General features: G+C 42.4%; 3 protein-coding genes across 5 annotated transcripts; 2 read left to right on the forward strand and 1 right to left on the reverse strand.

Moving 5' to 3' along the window:
• Nucleotides 1–1,500: 1,500 nt before the first annotated feature.
• LOC103996458 (probable pectinesterase 66) lies at nucleotides 1,501–2,769 on the forward strand. The gene is made up of 4 exons (XM_009417381.2): nucleotides 1,501–1,950; nucleotides 2,030–2,224; nucleotides 2,293–2,531; nucleotides 2,613–2,769. The coding sequence occupies exons 1-4, from the start codon at nucleotides 1,501–1,503 to the stop codon at nucleotides 2,767–2,769; spliced, it is 1,041 nt and encodes a 346-aa protein (XP_009415656.2).
• A 3,251-nt stretch (nucleotides 2,770–6,020) lies between these two features.
• Nucleotides 6,021–11,113, forward strand: LOC135581226 (uncharacterized). 2 transcript variants are annotated; one of them, XM_065122800.1, is made up of 9 exons: nucleotides 6,021–6,535; nucleotides 8,159–8,686; nucleotides 9,192–9,257; nucleotides 9,341–9,507; nucleotides 9,599–9,749; nucleotides 9,849–9,933; nucleotides 10,020–10,402; nucleotides 10,512–10,616; nucleotides 10,737–11,113. In XM_065122800.1, the coding sequence occupies exons 1-9, from the start codon at nucleotides 6,401–6,403 to the stop codon at nucleotides 11,007–11,009; spliced, it is 1,893 nt and encodes a 630-aa protein (XP_064978872.1). In that variant the 5' UTR covers nucleotides 6,021–6,400; the 3' UTR covers nucleotides 11,010–11,113. The 2 variants fall into 2 exon arrangements, with proteins under 2 accessions (XP_064978872.1, XP_064978873.1); XM_065122801.1 differs by lacking the exon at nucleotides 6,021–6,535 and adding an exon at nucleotides 7,928–8,071.
• Nucleotides 11,114–14,147: 3,034 nt separating this feature from the next.
• Nucleotides 14,148–15,413, reverse strand: LOC135618332 (uncharacterized). Of its 2 annotated transcripts, none has more exons than XM_065119215.1 (3): nucleotides 15,053–15,413; nucleotides 14,752–14,920; nucleotides 14,148–14,659 (listed from the first exon to the last, which is right to left on the reverse strand). In XM_065119215.1, exons 1-3 carry the CDS (start codon nucleotides 15,067–15,069, stop codon nucleotides 14,309–14,311), a joined length of 537 nt encoding a protein of 178 aa, XP_064975287.1. In that variant the 5' UTR covers nucleotides 15,070–15,413; the 3' UTR covers nucleotides 14,148–14,308. The 2 variants fall into 2 exon arrangements, with proteins under 2 accessions (XP_064975287.1, XP_064975288.1); XM_065119216.1 differs by having other exon boundaries at nucleotides 14,752–14,796; nucleotides 15,053–15,380.
• Between the last annotated feature and the right edge of the window lie 593 nt (nucleotides 15,414–16,006).

The following is a 16,006-nucleotide window of genomic DNA, read 5'->3' on the forward strand; positions in this document are numbered from 1 at the left end:
AGCTGGTCATTGACCAACATGCGACCAGTTTAGTAGTAGCCCTATCTTCATAGACGACAAGTTACTGTCCAACTTGAATGGATCATATAGTTTGGTTCAAATCAAAACGAGAACTAAATTGTTTGATGGTTTTGAACCAAATTGGAATCGGATTCTGATGGTTCAGTTTCAGTTCTCAGAGTCGGGAATCAGATTTAGTGATTTCTCTCTCTCTCTCTCTCTCTCTCTCTCTCTCTCTTCCAATAGCTTAACAAACAACTGATTAGAGGAGTATTTAAAAAAATAAAAAAAATAATAAAAGAGAATTGCCTTAAAACTAGTAATTTAATGAAAATGGAATCATCAATTCTAAAGTCAAGAGTCCGGTCTGATCGAGTCAACTACAATACAACCATCATTGTTAGATCAAGAACAGCCTGACCTACTTGAGTCACCCATACAAACGTCCTTAGATTGATTGTCAACCCCAAGTCGACAACCCAAACTCCCCTAGTCTACCTTGGCAAGCACGTATCATTGTACAAATCACGTTGATGAATCCATACCCCATGTCACCTTACGCTCATGTGAAAAGTCTCCTAATTAGGAAAACCCCATCTGGTATGCCTGAGTCGATCGACACTACCAACAGTATCTCTTATGCTTAAACCCCAAACCAAACGAAGCATCCATCCATTGTCACACTTTAGCATGCTCTAACGAGTAAAGCATCCAAAATGACCCACCAAATTTCATGGCTGAAAGATTGCGATCGTCACAAAGCATAATTATCACACTTAGCATGCTCTAACGAGTAAATGACCCACCAAATTTCATGAGAGGTTGTACGGATCAGTAGCATTTAGAAAGATGAAACGAAGATCTCTCTCTCTCTCTCTCTCTCTCTCTCTCTCTCTCTCTCTCTCTCCACATATTTGATTTTAAAGATGAATGAATGCACATTGACAAATATATTTACGACAAAAGATGGCTGTCAAAAATACCATATAGATCACGCAATGAAGAATTGTTGGGCAGCTTTGCAAAAGGTCAAATAGTGAAGATATGGATAGATTCCGAAACACAGATTTGTAGCCACTGTTCAGATTGTCAGAATGCTGTCTCGGCAACTTCATAATGGAATTACCAGCCATTCAGATACGAAAAGTAATTTTGGTGCCTAAATTAAATAAGGTTTCATTACTAAAACTAAAGAAAATTAAAGGCAGACAGCTGTGGTGATCAAAGCCGGAAACTCATTTGACATAAAATCTCACCCTCATACGGGATGACGTCGAGAAATCTACCTATGACGACCTTCACCTCTCTTATCCAAGCAATCATTAAAACACCATTAACCCATGCTTATAGATGGAAGGAACATGATTCGGTGATGTGCAGCATGCATGATCACCAGCCTGTACATACTCCCTACGGCATGTATCGACAATTATTCCACGTCCTGCCTCCCCAGTATAATAAGTGTCAGAATCTTAAAGCAACTACACAGTCCAAGAAAAGATGCAAGTGATCCCACTCATTCTATGTACCTTATTCCATGTCTTCCTGCTACTTCCCCACGCCAATGCAGCTGCAACCATCTCGAAGACCATCACGGTCAACAAAAATGGCGGCGCTGACTTTTCGTCGATCCAAGCCGCCATAAATTCGATCCCCGACTACAACAACCAGTGGATTAAGGTGCAGGTTGCAGCTGGAGTCTACAGGTCTCCATCCTCACCAACACTCTCATTCCCTTACACCTCCTCTACCTCACCGTTCCGCTCTCGATGCAGGGAGAAGGTGACCGTCGGCTCTAAGGGCTTCATCCTCCTACAAGGGGAGGGGGCGCAGCAGACGTCGATCGAATGGGGAGGCTACAGCGGGGACGCCGCTGGCGATGACACTGCAACCAGTGCCACCTTCACTACCTACGGTGCCAACTTCGTCGCGAGAGACATCACATTCAAGGTTTCCCACTCCTATCACCGTCATCCAACTCTGGTGCGAAGGAACCATCGATTCATGACATGGATCTTGCATGTTGCAGAACACGTATACTGGCAATACAAGGGAGCAGGCGGTGGCAGTGTTGGTAGCGGGAGACAAGTCTTCCTTCTACAACTGCAGGTTCATTAGCGTCCAAGACACGCTATGCGATGAGATGGGACGACACTACATCAAGGACTGCTACATCGAGGGTGCCATCGACTTCATATGGGGAATCGGCCAATCTATCTATGAGGTATCACATAAATGCACCGAGCAGTAAGTTGATCACTCGCGGCAAGTTTTAAGTGTCGCAACATACAGGGATGCACTATATCGACGGTGAACATACCCGAACAACCGGGCTATATCACAGCCCACGGACGACAAACCCCTGGGGATCCGAGTGGGTTCGTCTTCAAGTCATGCAACATCACAGGAACTGAGAAAACCTATTTAGGGAGAGCATGGAACCACCACGCCAGGGTGCTCTTCTACCAGACATCCATGTCCGACATTGTTGTCCCTGCCGGGTGGGATGTTTGGCACCAGAGCGGTCATGAGTAAGTCTAGTCACCCACTATATATAGGATAGAATGAGAGTTTGAGATCAAGAGCAGGGCTGATTAGGGTTTTCATGGCAGGAACGACATCACCTTTGCTGAATCAGGGTGCACGGGACCAGGATCAAATGACACAGGGCGCATCTCCTGGGCGAAGAAGCTTGGTGATGCTGAGCTGCAGCAGTTAACCTCCATGTCATTTATCGATAGTGAAGGGTGGCTTGCTGCACAACCATAGGCGGAGTCAACATCGGTGCCATGGTTGTTCTCAAAGAAGCAGAAGCCTGCTGGTCTCTTGATGATGGAAAGTGAGTCACTGGACATCAACTAGGATATTGTTTTAATAGATCAATGCTAAAACGTTGATCTACTAATTATTGACCAACCTAAAAGAGTAATCACTGGAGCGTTAAGACAAACACATGGTGTGCTACTGGGCTAAAGATGAAGCTGGAGTGATGAGGAGGTGTGCTGGGCCAAAAGCCCAAGACTTGTATAACGAGCTTTAAAACAAACATAAGGTGTGCCAGTGAACCAAAAGGCCTGGTCGCGCATGCAGTGGGGCAGAAGCCTGGGTCACGCGCCTCGACCAGGACGCTTCTACGATTCAACAAGGATGAACGAGTAGTGATGATGAGCATTAAGACGAACACAAGGTGGTGCAGCTAATGCAGACAGTGACCGGCCACTCACCAACCAAACAAGCATCATCGGAAATGACGTAGAGAGGCCGAGGGGCGAGATTCTTATTCTCGCTGTCAAGCCACAGCTCCACCCGCCATCAGCATCGCTCGCTCATGCACAGAGACGGCTGCCTGCCCGCTGTCGACCAACAGCCGGAGGGCGTCCCGTCCGTCACACGAAAGACTTTGCCGTCGCCAGTCTCGAATCGACAGCGCGTCACCTTTATTTCCCCATCCATCAATCAATCCATCAAATCCATCCGTCGACGTCGGTCTCCACGTCCCATCTGGCCGTCCACCGCGTCGCCCCCCTCTTTTTGGCAACATCAAAGCGCCCGATTCGCTGCCAAGGTTTCCCGAATCGGTAAAATCCCAGGCCCCACCCGCCACGTCCGATAAAAATATCCATAAAATTATTCATTTCCATTAATATTAATAGTTTTGGTGAAAGATTAATTTATGTCGATTCGAAATAAGAGTAGTTAATAACTAATGAAGCTCTCCAATTCACCCATCGACATGAGAATAAATCTGAACATTTTTAAAGAGTCAACATCTCTTTATGTCCTCCACACAAATCAGATGATAAGATCCGTCGCCGGTCATTATCGCCTTGTCCGGAACAAACATGAGTATCAACGATCATACACATAGGACTAAATAAAGACAACAGTAACTTGGATATGCATTGTTCGATGGGGCCCGGTGATGAGCGGGATTCATGTGTGGCCCCCGGCGGTGGTTTCGACCATGCGGTAGGTAGTTCGGTGGAGCCGTCGCTGGGTCCCACCGGGGCGGTGGGCTGGACCCCATCCGGCACATGCTATTGGGACTCTTGATTTGACCTGGCCAGGTTAACCGGGTTCGAGCTCGGAGGCATGCGTGCGAGAACCTGCTCCTTAATTTCGACTGCCACAATATATCACAAAGGTCCTGCAGAAGACCAACAATGTTAGAGCTACTAGAACTGCCACACCTGAATGCTTAATCGTTCATAGGACCATTCTCCTTTCTTTGTTTGCTGTGGCAGTTCTACGTATCGTTTGCAGTACTACTGTGCGGCTCTGATGTAGACGCCGCGGCGATCTCATGCATGGGTTGCTGCTGCCACACCTGAATAGATATCGGAGGAAAGCGATGAAGTGACGGTGGTGATGGAGTTATTGGTTCGAGGTTTACAAGTTACGAGGTAAGGGAGATCGCGGAAACCGAAGCGCAAAGCTCCGATGCATATAATATATGTGTGTGTAATGTATACTGCATCCCAAAGTCCAAAGAACATCCACTCGATGTGGGCGCCGAGTAGAGTTCCCCGTGACTTACGCTGTTCCCCCCTGCTCTGCCTTGTTTTGCTCTCCTTTTTGCCTTGTTTTGCGCCCCACCTCAGCGTCCGAGACTGGCAGAGCAGCAGGAGTCATGGCTGACCTCGTTCCGCCACCACCGCCACCAGCACCACCACCACCGCCAGCAGCAGCGTAGTCGCGACGTAGTACCCTCTCGTTAGATTCCGTGCGTCTCACGAGACCGCTCACGCCTCCCTTGGCTTTGTTCGCTTGCTCGCTTCCCTCCCACCTTTCTCCCTTTCTCTTCCTTTCCGAGAAAGCAACAGCTTTTATTACTGGCCAGCGAGCGGGGGAAGGGAAGCGCGTGCGCCCGTGAAAAGCCGCTTTCTGCTCGGTCTCCCGTTGACCGCACTCTTGTCTCTCTCACGTGACTCGCACGTGCTCTAATCCGTCAATGGCTTGTTCGTTTCTTCTTCATATAATGCCATAATAATAATTATTATTATTATTATGTGTATTTCTTTTTATTTAGACTGATCAAATAGAATGGTAATTATGTGATATTGACCGGACCTGATCCAATTTATTGCCAGCTCGGATATGTTGTCAGCCTCACACAGCTAGCTTAATCGCATGAACAATCGATCTATGAGGTGCAATTAGGCCAAATTCCAACATGTAAAATCCAGCCACTGTAGTTGATGCAATACAGGTGAGGAAGTGGATCTGTCAACACATGTGATGGATGTGTCACTATCCATGTCACATATAAAATTATCTGTCAATACATCATGTCTCTTTCTTCTTCTTCTTCTTCTTCTTCCTCCTCCTCCAAGGAAAGGAAAGGAAAGCTACAGCTTCCCCACTTTCCAAGACCCAAATCTTTAAAGCAAGTTGAGAAAATAAGCACATCCATGTCCCCCCATGCCACCTTATTAAGTGGAGAGACATCTTTTGATTGAAAGCTTCTTTTATCACCTCCATCCATCAATCCCAATGACCACATAAGAAAAAGAATACAGAAAAATATGTCATCCAAGTTAGATCAACTGATCAAGACAAAAGGTTGGGTTTTAATCCCATCTCCTCAAGTCTCCCTCCTTGACTTGAACAATCTGAGGCTAGTTTTCTTTTTTCTATTTGGCCTTCATTGGGACCTCGAAAGCCATGGTGATTGTTCGATGCCGAGCACAGTCGAGGGATGGTGGCGAGGAGTTGCAGGGAGGAGGAAATGGGAAGAATCATGAAACCCCAAGTAGCCGTGTTGGGAACCCCACCATGACCGAAGCCCGAGAAACACAGCTCCCATCATTTCCCAGAGCTCAATGTCCCCACTCCCCATCATTTTCAGTTGGACAAATTTAAAGATGGGGAGGGAGGAGGGTGACAGCAACTGAAGAGCAAGACATCGAAAGGTTTGTGACACCTCACACATTCCCATGCACTCCACGCTACCCCACGCACACTCCCCCGTCTCCTTCTCTCTCTCTCTCTCTCTCACTCACTCTTTCCAAAGCCTCCCCCCCCCCCCCGTCCTCCGGTCTCTCCTTCTGGGCACCTTGTGCATTGTTTGTGTTGTGGCAGTAGCAGTCACTCTCCCATGATATTACATCACCTCCTGTTAATTTTCTTTTCTTGTCTTTCAATTTCCTTCTTCCTTTTTTCCTCACTCGTAACAGTCTCACTATCATCTGTTGAGCTTGTTGGTTGGCACAGTATGTTTGGACAGGAAGGCAGCCATCCCATCTTTTCTTGTCTTTCAGTCTCAGAGAGTCGATAGCTCACCTCATGCCCTCTTTGACCCTTTCTTTCCTTGTTTCTCACTCGACCGCCGGGTAATCAGGACCAGAGTCTTGAGGTTGGGAGGAGTGTCGCGCTTGCTGTGTTCGGTCGAAGAGGAGGGATGGGATCGTTGGGTATGGAGGTGGTGAAGGGGAGGAAGGCTATGTGGCTCTACCCGAGGGTGACCGGCTTCAACCCCCCTGAGAGATGGGGGCACTCGGCTTGCTTCTTCGAAGGGGTTGTGTACATTTTTGGAGTAAGTATGCAGTTGAACCTGCACTTCTCTGTTTTGCTCTCCGTTTCTGATGCTTCTCTGTGGCTTGCAGGATCGAAAACCTTTTATGAACGACTTATTTGGAAGTTTTTAGAAGCAACCTCTGTGCTTCATACTTGAGCAATAGTGATTTATTGTTTGACTTCCACCCTATTTTGTCATGCCCATTTTGTGGAGCTTGTACTTGGCGTTTTTCTTGTATCCTGCTCATTGTGTACGAGCGAGTTGAGCATGGCGTTCTTCAGTTTTCTGCTACTTTTATGTCGTTCATTTTGCTCTTCTTTTTGCGTTTTCTTCTCCACAAGTGATTCAAAGTTTGGGCTTCTGTTTCTGTTTGTGCTTTACCTGTGTGTTATACTTTAGATGGCATATGTAGCATATGGCAAAGTTTGGGTGTATGGAGGATCTATTGTACATCTTGATGAATCCTGGGAATATCTGATTTTTGTATGTGGATCTAGCAAGGATATTGTAATATCCCAAGATAATCTCATAACCCAGGCATAACCACTCAAGTTTTCTTTGTAGAACATATCTATCATCCATTAATGTTATGTTGATTCAAGTTCAATCAATTTCAACTCATTCTGAAACGAAGATTAGTGTCTCTCAGCATGTATTGGGTACTCTAAATCGTAACAAAGTTGAGCATTCGAGTGTCAACATAGATCGAGTAGGGCTCGTTTTAGGCTTTTGATTGGGTTTTTTGGCAAAGAGCTGCAGATTAATGCCTAAAAGAAGAGAGACTGACAGTCTACCATAGGAGTCAGAATTGGTTGATCGTGTCAATTTCTTTCAAGAAATTGTTCTTTAGAGTCCATAATATTTTGTTAATCATGGGGCTTGACTTAGCTTAGAAGACTAGTGATTTCTGACATTGCTTCCTAATCTGTTTTTACTTGAGTCTCCCAATTCCTTCAGTTATTGCCTTGTAGGTAGGTATGTTCCTTGCAGGTGTCAAACTTGTAGTGTTCGCCGTTCTTCCACTGCTTTGTGACAATATGTTTCGCGCAAAGGAGACTGTACAATTCCTTGACTGCCAAATCTCATGTACAAGCCGTGTTCTAAGAGCTTCCTGTTAATCTTGGAAATTTATTTTTTTGTTATCTCTCATGTTTCAAGAAAATGCTTGAATTGTTTTTAATGTTTACATCGGTTGACTGATTTCTTAAAGATGGATTTCTCTTTCGGTAGATCGATGAATTTCTTCCTATTTGTTAAAACGCTCATCGTCGCTAAATAAAAATTATTTCCTGCAACACTTGGTTACAAAAATATTGTGGAAGATGGTGCTTTTGGAGATGAGAAGTGAAAGCATTTGTGTCCATCTGTAATATTTTTGGAGTACATTGCAGAGCAATCCTATGGTTGCTATTTCTGTCTTCATGGCATATTCATAAGCTGTGGTTAATAGTCATTTAACAAGACCACTGGATGATAGCACACGTTGTAGTAGCTGTTACCATCTGCTATTGTTTTATCCTGGGATTGCGCTCCGTCTTCATGATATTTGTTTGGGTCTGGCAAGGAGATATGATTTATCTTTGAGCGAGTACAGTTGCACTTGTCCCACCAAAATTAATAGTTTCTCTCCGATATTGACAGGGATGCTGCGGGGGATTGCATTTTAGTGATGTCCTCACTCTTAATCTTGAAACCATGGCCTGGAGCTCCCTCGTTACCACAGGTCAGAAGCCTGGCAGCCGAGACAGTCACAGTACTGCAATTGTGGGACACAAGATGATTGTACTAGGAGGCACCAATGGCACAAAGAAGGTCAATGATCTCCACATATTAGATCTGACGACAAAAGAGTGGAGTCAGCCTAATTGCAACGGCACGCCGCCTTCACCGCGTGAAAGTCACACTGCCACGGTCATAGGAGATGGCAAACTATTGATATTTGGTGGTAGCGGAGAAGGGGAAGCAAATTACTTGAATGATGTTCATATACTAGATTTAAAGAACATGACATGGACTTCTCCAGAGGTAAAGGGAGACCCTCCTGCACCAAGGGATAGCCACACTGCAATAGCTATCGGAGACAAGCTTCTCATATATGGTGGAGACTGTGGCGATCGGTACCATGGGGAAGTCGACGTGCTCAACATGGAGACCATGACTTGGTCAAGGGTATGAGTTCATTAGGTTTTTGTCTTAATTATTTTTTGTGCAATGGCATTGTTTTATTCCCTTTTCTTTTCTGTTACGGGCATCTGTTTTGGGTACATGATCCTTTAATATATCCGAAGTGTCCAAATAGTGTGCTAGATGATCTCGGGCAGTACTATTTGCTAGTTGAATGCAACTGCCAGAAAGTGGCAATCTTGACCAAAGTGATAATGTACAAAAGGGAAATCATTAAAGAAATCTAACATGGCACCACGGTGACATGTAATGTTATGTTTCTTTTTTCCTACGATGAGTGCTACTGGCAGAAAGTGGTAACCATGACCAAAATGATCATATACAAAAGGGACCTAATGAATTAAGAATTCTTTAAGATAACTTGAGAAACTTAAAATCATTTCTAATTAAGTACAGGTTCTTTCAGACAACTGGCATGTAACTTCGTAAACATAGTCGATGCTGAAAGAAGTTTAGTGCTCGAGTTTTATGGTGGCTTTATCCTGTGCAGTTGGCAGTTAAAGGATCATCTCCTGGAGTCAGAGCAGGTCATGCTGCTGTGAACATAGGGACCAAGGTTAGTACCTCCTGAACTATTTGAAGTCACTAAATTCTGTTTACATTACCAAGAAGTAGCTCCGTAATCATCGGTTTGTGCAGGTTTATGTCATAGGTGGAGTTGGTGATAAGCAATATTACAGTGATGTTTGGGTTCTCGATGTTGGGATATGCTCATGGGTTCAGCTTGAGATACGGGGTCAGCAACCACAAGGGAGGTTTTCGCACACTGCTGTAGTTACCAACAATGACATTGCCATATATGGAGGGTATGCTTCTCTGTTTTGATGTGTACCATCAAAACTATTCAATATAATTTGTTGTAGCAATCAATTAATTTGTTGTGCTTTGTTTTCACAGATGCGGGGAGGATGAGCGGCCTCTAAATGAGTTTATCATTCTGCAGTTGGGATCCGAGCATCCCAATGGGCGGTATAACATCTCCATGTGCAAAATTTTTGGCAGCCACTGGATTCAAGAGAAGCGAAAATTTTTTAGGACAGAAAATTTGGTAAGAGACATCTATTTCTTCTTGTCGATGAAGCCTTCAGATGTTTAGCTTCATTATTCCGAAACTTAGTTATCTGTGTGATTCGACTTAATCATGCAGCAAACTGCTGTGGTTCCAAAAAATGGGGAACAGAGTCGTAGATCCAGTGAAGTGGAAGTAGAACCAAGGAACTCAATGGCATTGGGTATGTTTTGTCTCTTATCTTATTGCAGTAGGTGATGTCAGCATAGCATTATGCTAATATAATCACATTTCATCTTTGCTACACAGAACATATGAATGTTAAAAGGAGGAAAACCAATGATGCAAGAGTGTCAGAGAATGAATCAGAGCCGGAAGAACATTCTCTTTCGCTCTCCCAACATTCGTCTCCATCGCAATCTGACCAAGAGCAGAATATAGTTCAGAAGCTGTCGACTTCTGCTAATGACTCCATTTTGCCTCAACAATTTGCTCGGGTGAAGCTATATAATCATAGGGAACCAGTAAAAAATGTTCAAAGGAGTACCAAGGATACACACTTCTTGGGTGGTGAATCTCCTAGGCAGCCAAAGGCCGAGCAGTTCCTTCGTGCCGTGCCACCACTTAGGCAAGAGTGTGTATTACTAGGAGCAGAACCGAAGCCTCAACTTAGACCTTGTTTCTCTCCCTTGGTAGGCAAATACCATGGCATACGTTTGCATCCTAAAGATTGCTTGTTATCTTTTTATAATATAATTCTTATATTCTCTGGATTTTACCACTGTTGAATGTCTTATGCAGATTGGAGCTGAAGTTCATGGAACTGTGGATGGAGCTTTTGACTCCGGGTACCTCATGACCGCTAATGTTAATGGTCAAATTCTCAGAGGTGTCTTGTTCAGTCCGGTGAGATTATTCTTACACATATTAATGACTAATGAGTGCGAAATGGAAATTGATATCTCGATTATGGTTTTTTATCTGAAAAAATTTCTTTTAATGATGTTGCTGCGCTACAATCATCAGGGTCCAGCTGTTGCAGCTCCGAGGCCTGCGATAAATTCACAGGGTTTGACTTGCGCCACTGCAATTTTCCAGCATTCTCCAAGTCCACATGCCATACCTGTTCATGTCAGGCCACCACGGCAGCCGATCTCTGGTGTGCTACCTGAATATGGTCATCATTTGAAGCAAACTCCGCAAGTGCAAGTGGTTAAAGCCCAGCCATTGAAGTTCAAAGGTGATATGCAAGATGTAGTCCTCACACTGGGAGGACCAGGTGGAGGTGGTCTGTCTTAAAAGTTATGCAGTCAATTAAGATTTTAGGCTTTTGTTTTGTTTGGTTTTGTTTTGCTTTTGTAAATTCTAATTTGGGAAATAAGATTACAAGTTTTGAGATGTTAGGCTTGATGGTTATTGCTGTAGTTGCTTTCATTGAATGCAAAGTATAAATCTTGATGTTGTGGTTTGTGTACATGAAGATTTGAACAAATTCATTCATGGTGATCTTGTTATGACCAATCAGCATATACTTGACTGATAAGAACAGCCCTTGGGTGCTGTCACAAGAGTCTTTGTTTTTTTTTTTTTTTCTTGGTGTTAAAAAGCAATTTTTTTCATTGTCAAACAAACTCTCCCACCCCTTGTTTTTCTTGGTAAATGTTGAATGGACAAGAAAAGGGTTCTATGATGGATCGATTTACTGGTATTGTTTCTACCTGAAACATTGAGCATGGTGTTTGTTCAGTCATATCCTGCATCTGAGAGGAAAGAACAATAAAAAGAACCTTTCAATGGATGTTCTAGTGATTGGTCACTCAAGGAATGCAAACCATATGAGATGTTTGTCCATGCTTCAGGAAATGTCATATTTGATTGTGTTGCTGTGTCATAATGGATGTGTCAGTGATGGGTTACCACTCATGGAATGCAGACCATATGACATTGGAGAAGAAAAAGAACCAAGTTTTGAAAGGATGTATTCCATTAAAGATCATAGATCTTCTGGCAACTTTGGTGAAAAGATGGTGAAATGCTGTGATTTCCAGCTGTATAAGAGAATAAAATTGATTTCATTTTGGATAAAAGATAGTGAAATTTTGTGTTTTAATAGAAAGAATCCCATGTCTTCACCTCCAGACATGTTCTAGTCTGAAGCTTGAAGCCATTGTGATGTCATATAATTTTCTCAATACATCAGTGCTTTGTGATGCTTCATTTCCTTGTTGATTTGGCTGTCCTTTCTTGATCTGAAGTTATCAGCAGGTCATATCTAATATATATATTGTTTTTCTTATCATACTTGCTATTCCCATGTGGGGTTATATATGGTATTGTGTTATGCACCATCCAAGAGGCTTGAGCTATCCTATCTTGCTTCCTGGTGTATTAAAGAATCCAAGAATGAGGCCTTTAAATTGACTCTACTAAAAGATGACACCATATTTTTATTGTTTGGTTTTAGTTTGATACTGAGAGATTGCCAAGGGTCACAGACCTGCAATGCACCTTCTTTTATCAGCATTCATCTGACAAGTAATGATAGAATTCTAAGCATCCCAGGATGTTAACAAACATTAAGAACTATTAAGATTCTGAGGATAATAAATATATTATTCCTTTTTTCTCCAATAGGCATGCATGTACAGACCCTAAGATCTTAATAGAGACTGTCGAAACATGACAACAGCAATGACAAAAAGATTTGATGCAGTAATATCTAGGCTGAAGATATTGTTAACATTAACTATGAAATGGTTAGTCCTTGGAGTGGCTCTAATCCCCCATTCATATATCTCTAAGTTATTGAGGAAATGAATGCTCCTTCTAGCTTTAGACCAAATCTCATGGTATTGTTTAGCTTGTGGATTGGAAGTTGTTCCATGGTGAATGCAATTCCATACGTTGAACAATGTTAAACCAAAAATGTTGCATTGTTTCTCTGTGCAATCAACTCTCCTGCTTATTCTTTACCAATTATCGATAAATTTTTACCAGATGTGCAGGTTACACGAAGCAAATCTCATTTTTCCGGTTGCAGGTTATTGCTGATGAACAAAGAATTCCTTCTGATGACAAATTATGTTGCAACATGACATTCAAACTAATGACTCTTCACATTCGGCATTTTAGCTCCATTTTGGTAAATGTTTTACAAAACTATATCCATCAGCCAAGTCAATAATCCAAAGTTCAGAAAGACAAGTAGGTTACCTTCATCAAGAAAATAAAGAAATATATCTGACAGATACATAGGTAGTCGAGTACTGTAAAAATTGAAACAGATTTTGATTGTTCTTTAGCTTTTCTCCTTTGTGTAGGAAAATTTTGTGAAATAGGACATGCAGATGAAAAATAAATAGAAAAGCTACCAAGAGAGCAGTATTGTAATCGAAACTTGTTGAGTTAAAAGTCCAGAATGAATCTAGAGAAGTTGCCAAATAAAAAAAATTGATCTATTCTGAACTACTTTTGGATTAATCAGGCCTTGGAAGGTGGTTTGATAATGATTATGCCAACTAAAATTCTCTGTCTGATAGCTTCAAGAATTTTGTTACCGATGTAGGTCAGTCACAATCAATCAATAAATTCTTGTAAATTCCAGCTTTTCTTGGTCAAGGTGTATGCTAACTATGTTGAACTTAGTGGAAATTAATCCCCGTTCTACCCCCAAATTTTATAGCTTCAAGAATTTTGTTACCGATGTAGGTCAGTCATAATCAAATCATAATAAATTCTTGTAAATTCCAGCTTTTCTTGGTCAAGGTGTATGCTAACTATGTTGAACTTTAGTAGAAATTATCCCCATTCTACCCCCAAATTTTATGGTTTTGTGCTCATATGATTAACTAGTTTCAAACCGAATTCAAGTAGAAGGTACAAGGTAATGTCAGTATCTTTCCAATTAGATTTACATATCAAAGTAAACAGAAGACTGATTATCTATTGATTTTCTTCTGCTTCCTGAATTGTTTTGTTGCATATGTGAAAACAAAAGAGCAATTTTTTTCATTTACCAGCTATCTCAATGCATTACACCTAGTAATGCTATGTGCTACTAACTTCAAAGAAAAAGATCTGATCTTTATGGAATCAATGCTAGAGAGTTACTGATTGCTAAAGATGACATTCTGTCTGTTTCTAGTCTCCGACTTTATTCTGATCAAATTTTAATATCCTATGGATCTATATATATGGTAACACATGTAAAGAAGCTTACTTTTTACAAATCTATCCTTTTCTACATAAAAATTTTATAGAGTATGCAGATGAGATTGGACACCATTGGTCCTGATTTTGATAACACAGACTCTTTAAACTTAAATCATTACTCTAACAGAGAATGCTAAACATTGAAAAGTTCAGGAAACAAAGAAAAAAGAACAGCATTACCAAAACTCAAGTAGTTCAACATTGATAATGTTGGCATAAAAGAAGTGATGGAAGGTAAACAAGATTTAATTAGACAAGGATGCAAAATCTACAAAGGCATTCTTTTTTACAAGTTATAAGCTTGCATTAGAACTAGCATTAGTCTACTCTGTACAGTAGCAAAATGTAAGTGATAAGGAACAACACTCACTTTCACTAGTTTTCTCTTACATTTGTGGTGGCAGCGAAGGCTGTGAAGCAACAGCAGCCGACATCCGTTTCCTCTTCTTCTTGCCACTACTCTTGTGCTGAGCGCCGCCTCCTGCAGCGGACGATGGCTTCGAGTGACTGAGACTGGTGGAGACGGACACGGGCACTGCAGCCTCCACTGCATCTGCGGCGGTCCCGACCGTGATGATAGACCCCAATGGACACTCCTGCCACCGGAGCGCCGCAATGTCCTGCTTTGCCTCCTCCAGTGACAGCGCCACGCCCACCGGCGTCGCCACCTGGCCCTGCACGGTCGACCTGTCCGGGCGCATCAGGTCCAGCGAGTTGAGAGCGTCCACGATGAACGCCTGAGAAGAACAAAGCGGTGAAGTATCAATTGCCAAGGTGGGGGTATCAGATACTCCCAGACCAAGGAAATCAAGGGATTTGGTGGGCGGACCTTTTGCAATCGGTGCAGCTTCAGGAATCCATGCATGTAGACGATCTGATAACCATCAAACCACAGAGTAAGGACGACATCAAATTTCAAAGAGAAAAACCTAAAACCCTCTCTTTTCTTCTCCTTCGTGCTCTTCTCCCCAAGGAATTCTAGTACGGGAAACTGGGATCTGATGCATGAAGATGGAGTTAGAACAACGAGGGACGAGGATTTGGGCGGAAGGAACCGATCGCGACAGAAGAGGAGTGGCACTGGGGACTGGAAGAAGCAAAATAGAAAGGGGAGAGCTTGGGGCTTGCACCTGGTTAAGCTGGTCATGGGAGAGGTGGTGGCGGAGGTGGGAGTTGCGGAAGAATCCGGCGTACTCTTCCAGGGTCAGCTGGCTCGCCGCCTTGTCTCCTTTCATCTCTTCTCTCGCTGTCGTCGGCGTCGGGTTTCTCGTGCCGTCGCGGCTTTATGTTGTTCCACCCGTTTCGCATGAATCAAACTTCCACGGGAACTACATCGGCTACCCGCATTCACACCCCGCTTTGGCGGGAAACGAGAACCACACAAGAGAGACCCATTTGGTGGGTCCCATGCCGGACCGGTGACGTGCCCATTAAACTTGCAATTTACGATCCAATGTTACTCTTGACAACCTGATGATAATACCTTAAAAAAAAAATAATATAATATTTTATTACTTATCATCTTTATATTATATTATTTAAAAATACTAGACACCCTATAGATGGATTCATAAGATGTGGATGAAAGTTAAAAGTGTTCAAATAGGCACCAAATGAAAACTCTATTAATTCTTAATCTATGAAGCTTACTTGTACATTATTATGACAAATATTTATTAATTAACTATCATTTGATTATTAATTACAAATTTTAAATTAGGTTGATACACTCAAGCTACCGAATGCTAATTACATAATATATAATATGAACAATATATTGTATCAGAATTTGTAAGGAAAAAACACGTTATTTCTAAATAATTATAATTTTTAAGTTGTGTGTTACATTACGTTTGATAATTATAATTTGGCCATTGAGAGTTTGCCAAAATTCTTGACTTAATTTTTAAGTCCAGAATTTTGGCAAACTCTCAATGGCCAAATTGAGCATTGGCCTATGTGTCACATATTTAGTGATTCTTCTCAACATTTCTTCTGAGTGTTTGTGTGTATGCACAACCCTTTTTTGGAACTACTCATTTTTTGTGAAGCTCCAGTGGTGACCAATGAGTTTGATGAATGCA

This window comes from Musa acuminata, chromosome BXJ2-8 (genome assembly GCF_036884655.1).
Source record: "Musa acuminata AAA Group cultivar baxijiao chromosome BXJ2-8, Cavendish_Baxijiao_AAA, whole genome shotgun sequence".
NCBI classification, from domain to species: domain Eukaryota; kingdom Viridiplantae; phylum Streptophyta; class Magnoliopsida; order Zingiberales; family Musaceae; genus Musa; species Musa acuminata.

Bases quoted from the DNA above. Each gene is read 5' to 3' on its own strand.
- LOC103996458 (XM_009417381.2), top strand. From the start codon at position 1,501: ATGCAAGTGATCCCACTCATTCTATGTACCTTATTCCATGTCTTCCTG. The intron at 2,225-2,292 runs GTATCACATAAA...CGCAACATACAG, and splicing joins TCGGCCAATCTATCTATGAG to GGATGCACTATATCGACGGT. The intron at 2,532-2,612 runs GTAAGTCTAGTC...TTTTCATGGCAG, and splicing joins TGGCACCAGAGCGGTCATGA to GAACGACATCACCTTTGCTG.
- LOC135581226 (XM_065122800.1), top strand. From the start codon at position 6,401: ATGGGATCGTTGGGTATGGAGGTGGTGAAGGGGAGGAAGGCTATGTGG. The intron at 8,687-9,191 runs GTATGAGTTCAT...TATCCTGTGCAG, and splicing joins AGACCATGACTTGGTCAAGG to TTGGCAGTTAAAGGATCATC. The intron at 10,403-10,511 runs GTAGGCAAATAC...TGTCTTATGCAG, and splicing joins GACCTTGTTTCTCTCCCTTG to ATTGGAGCTGAAGTTCATGG.
- LOC135618332 (XM_065119215.1), bottom strand. The intron at 14,660-14,751 runs GTCCGCCCACCA...TGTTCTTCTCAG, and splicing joins AGCTGCACCGATTGCAAAAG to GCGTTCATCGTGGACGCTCT.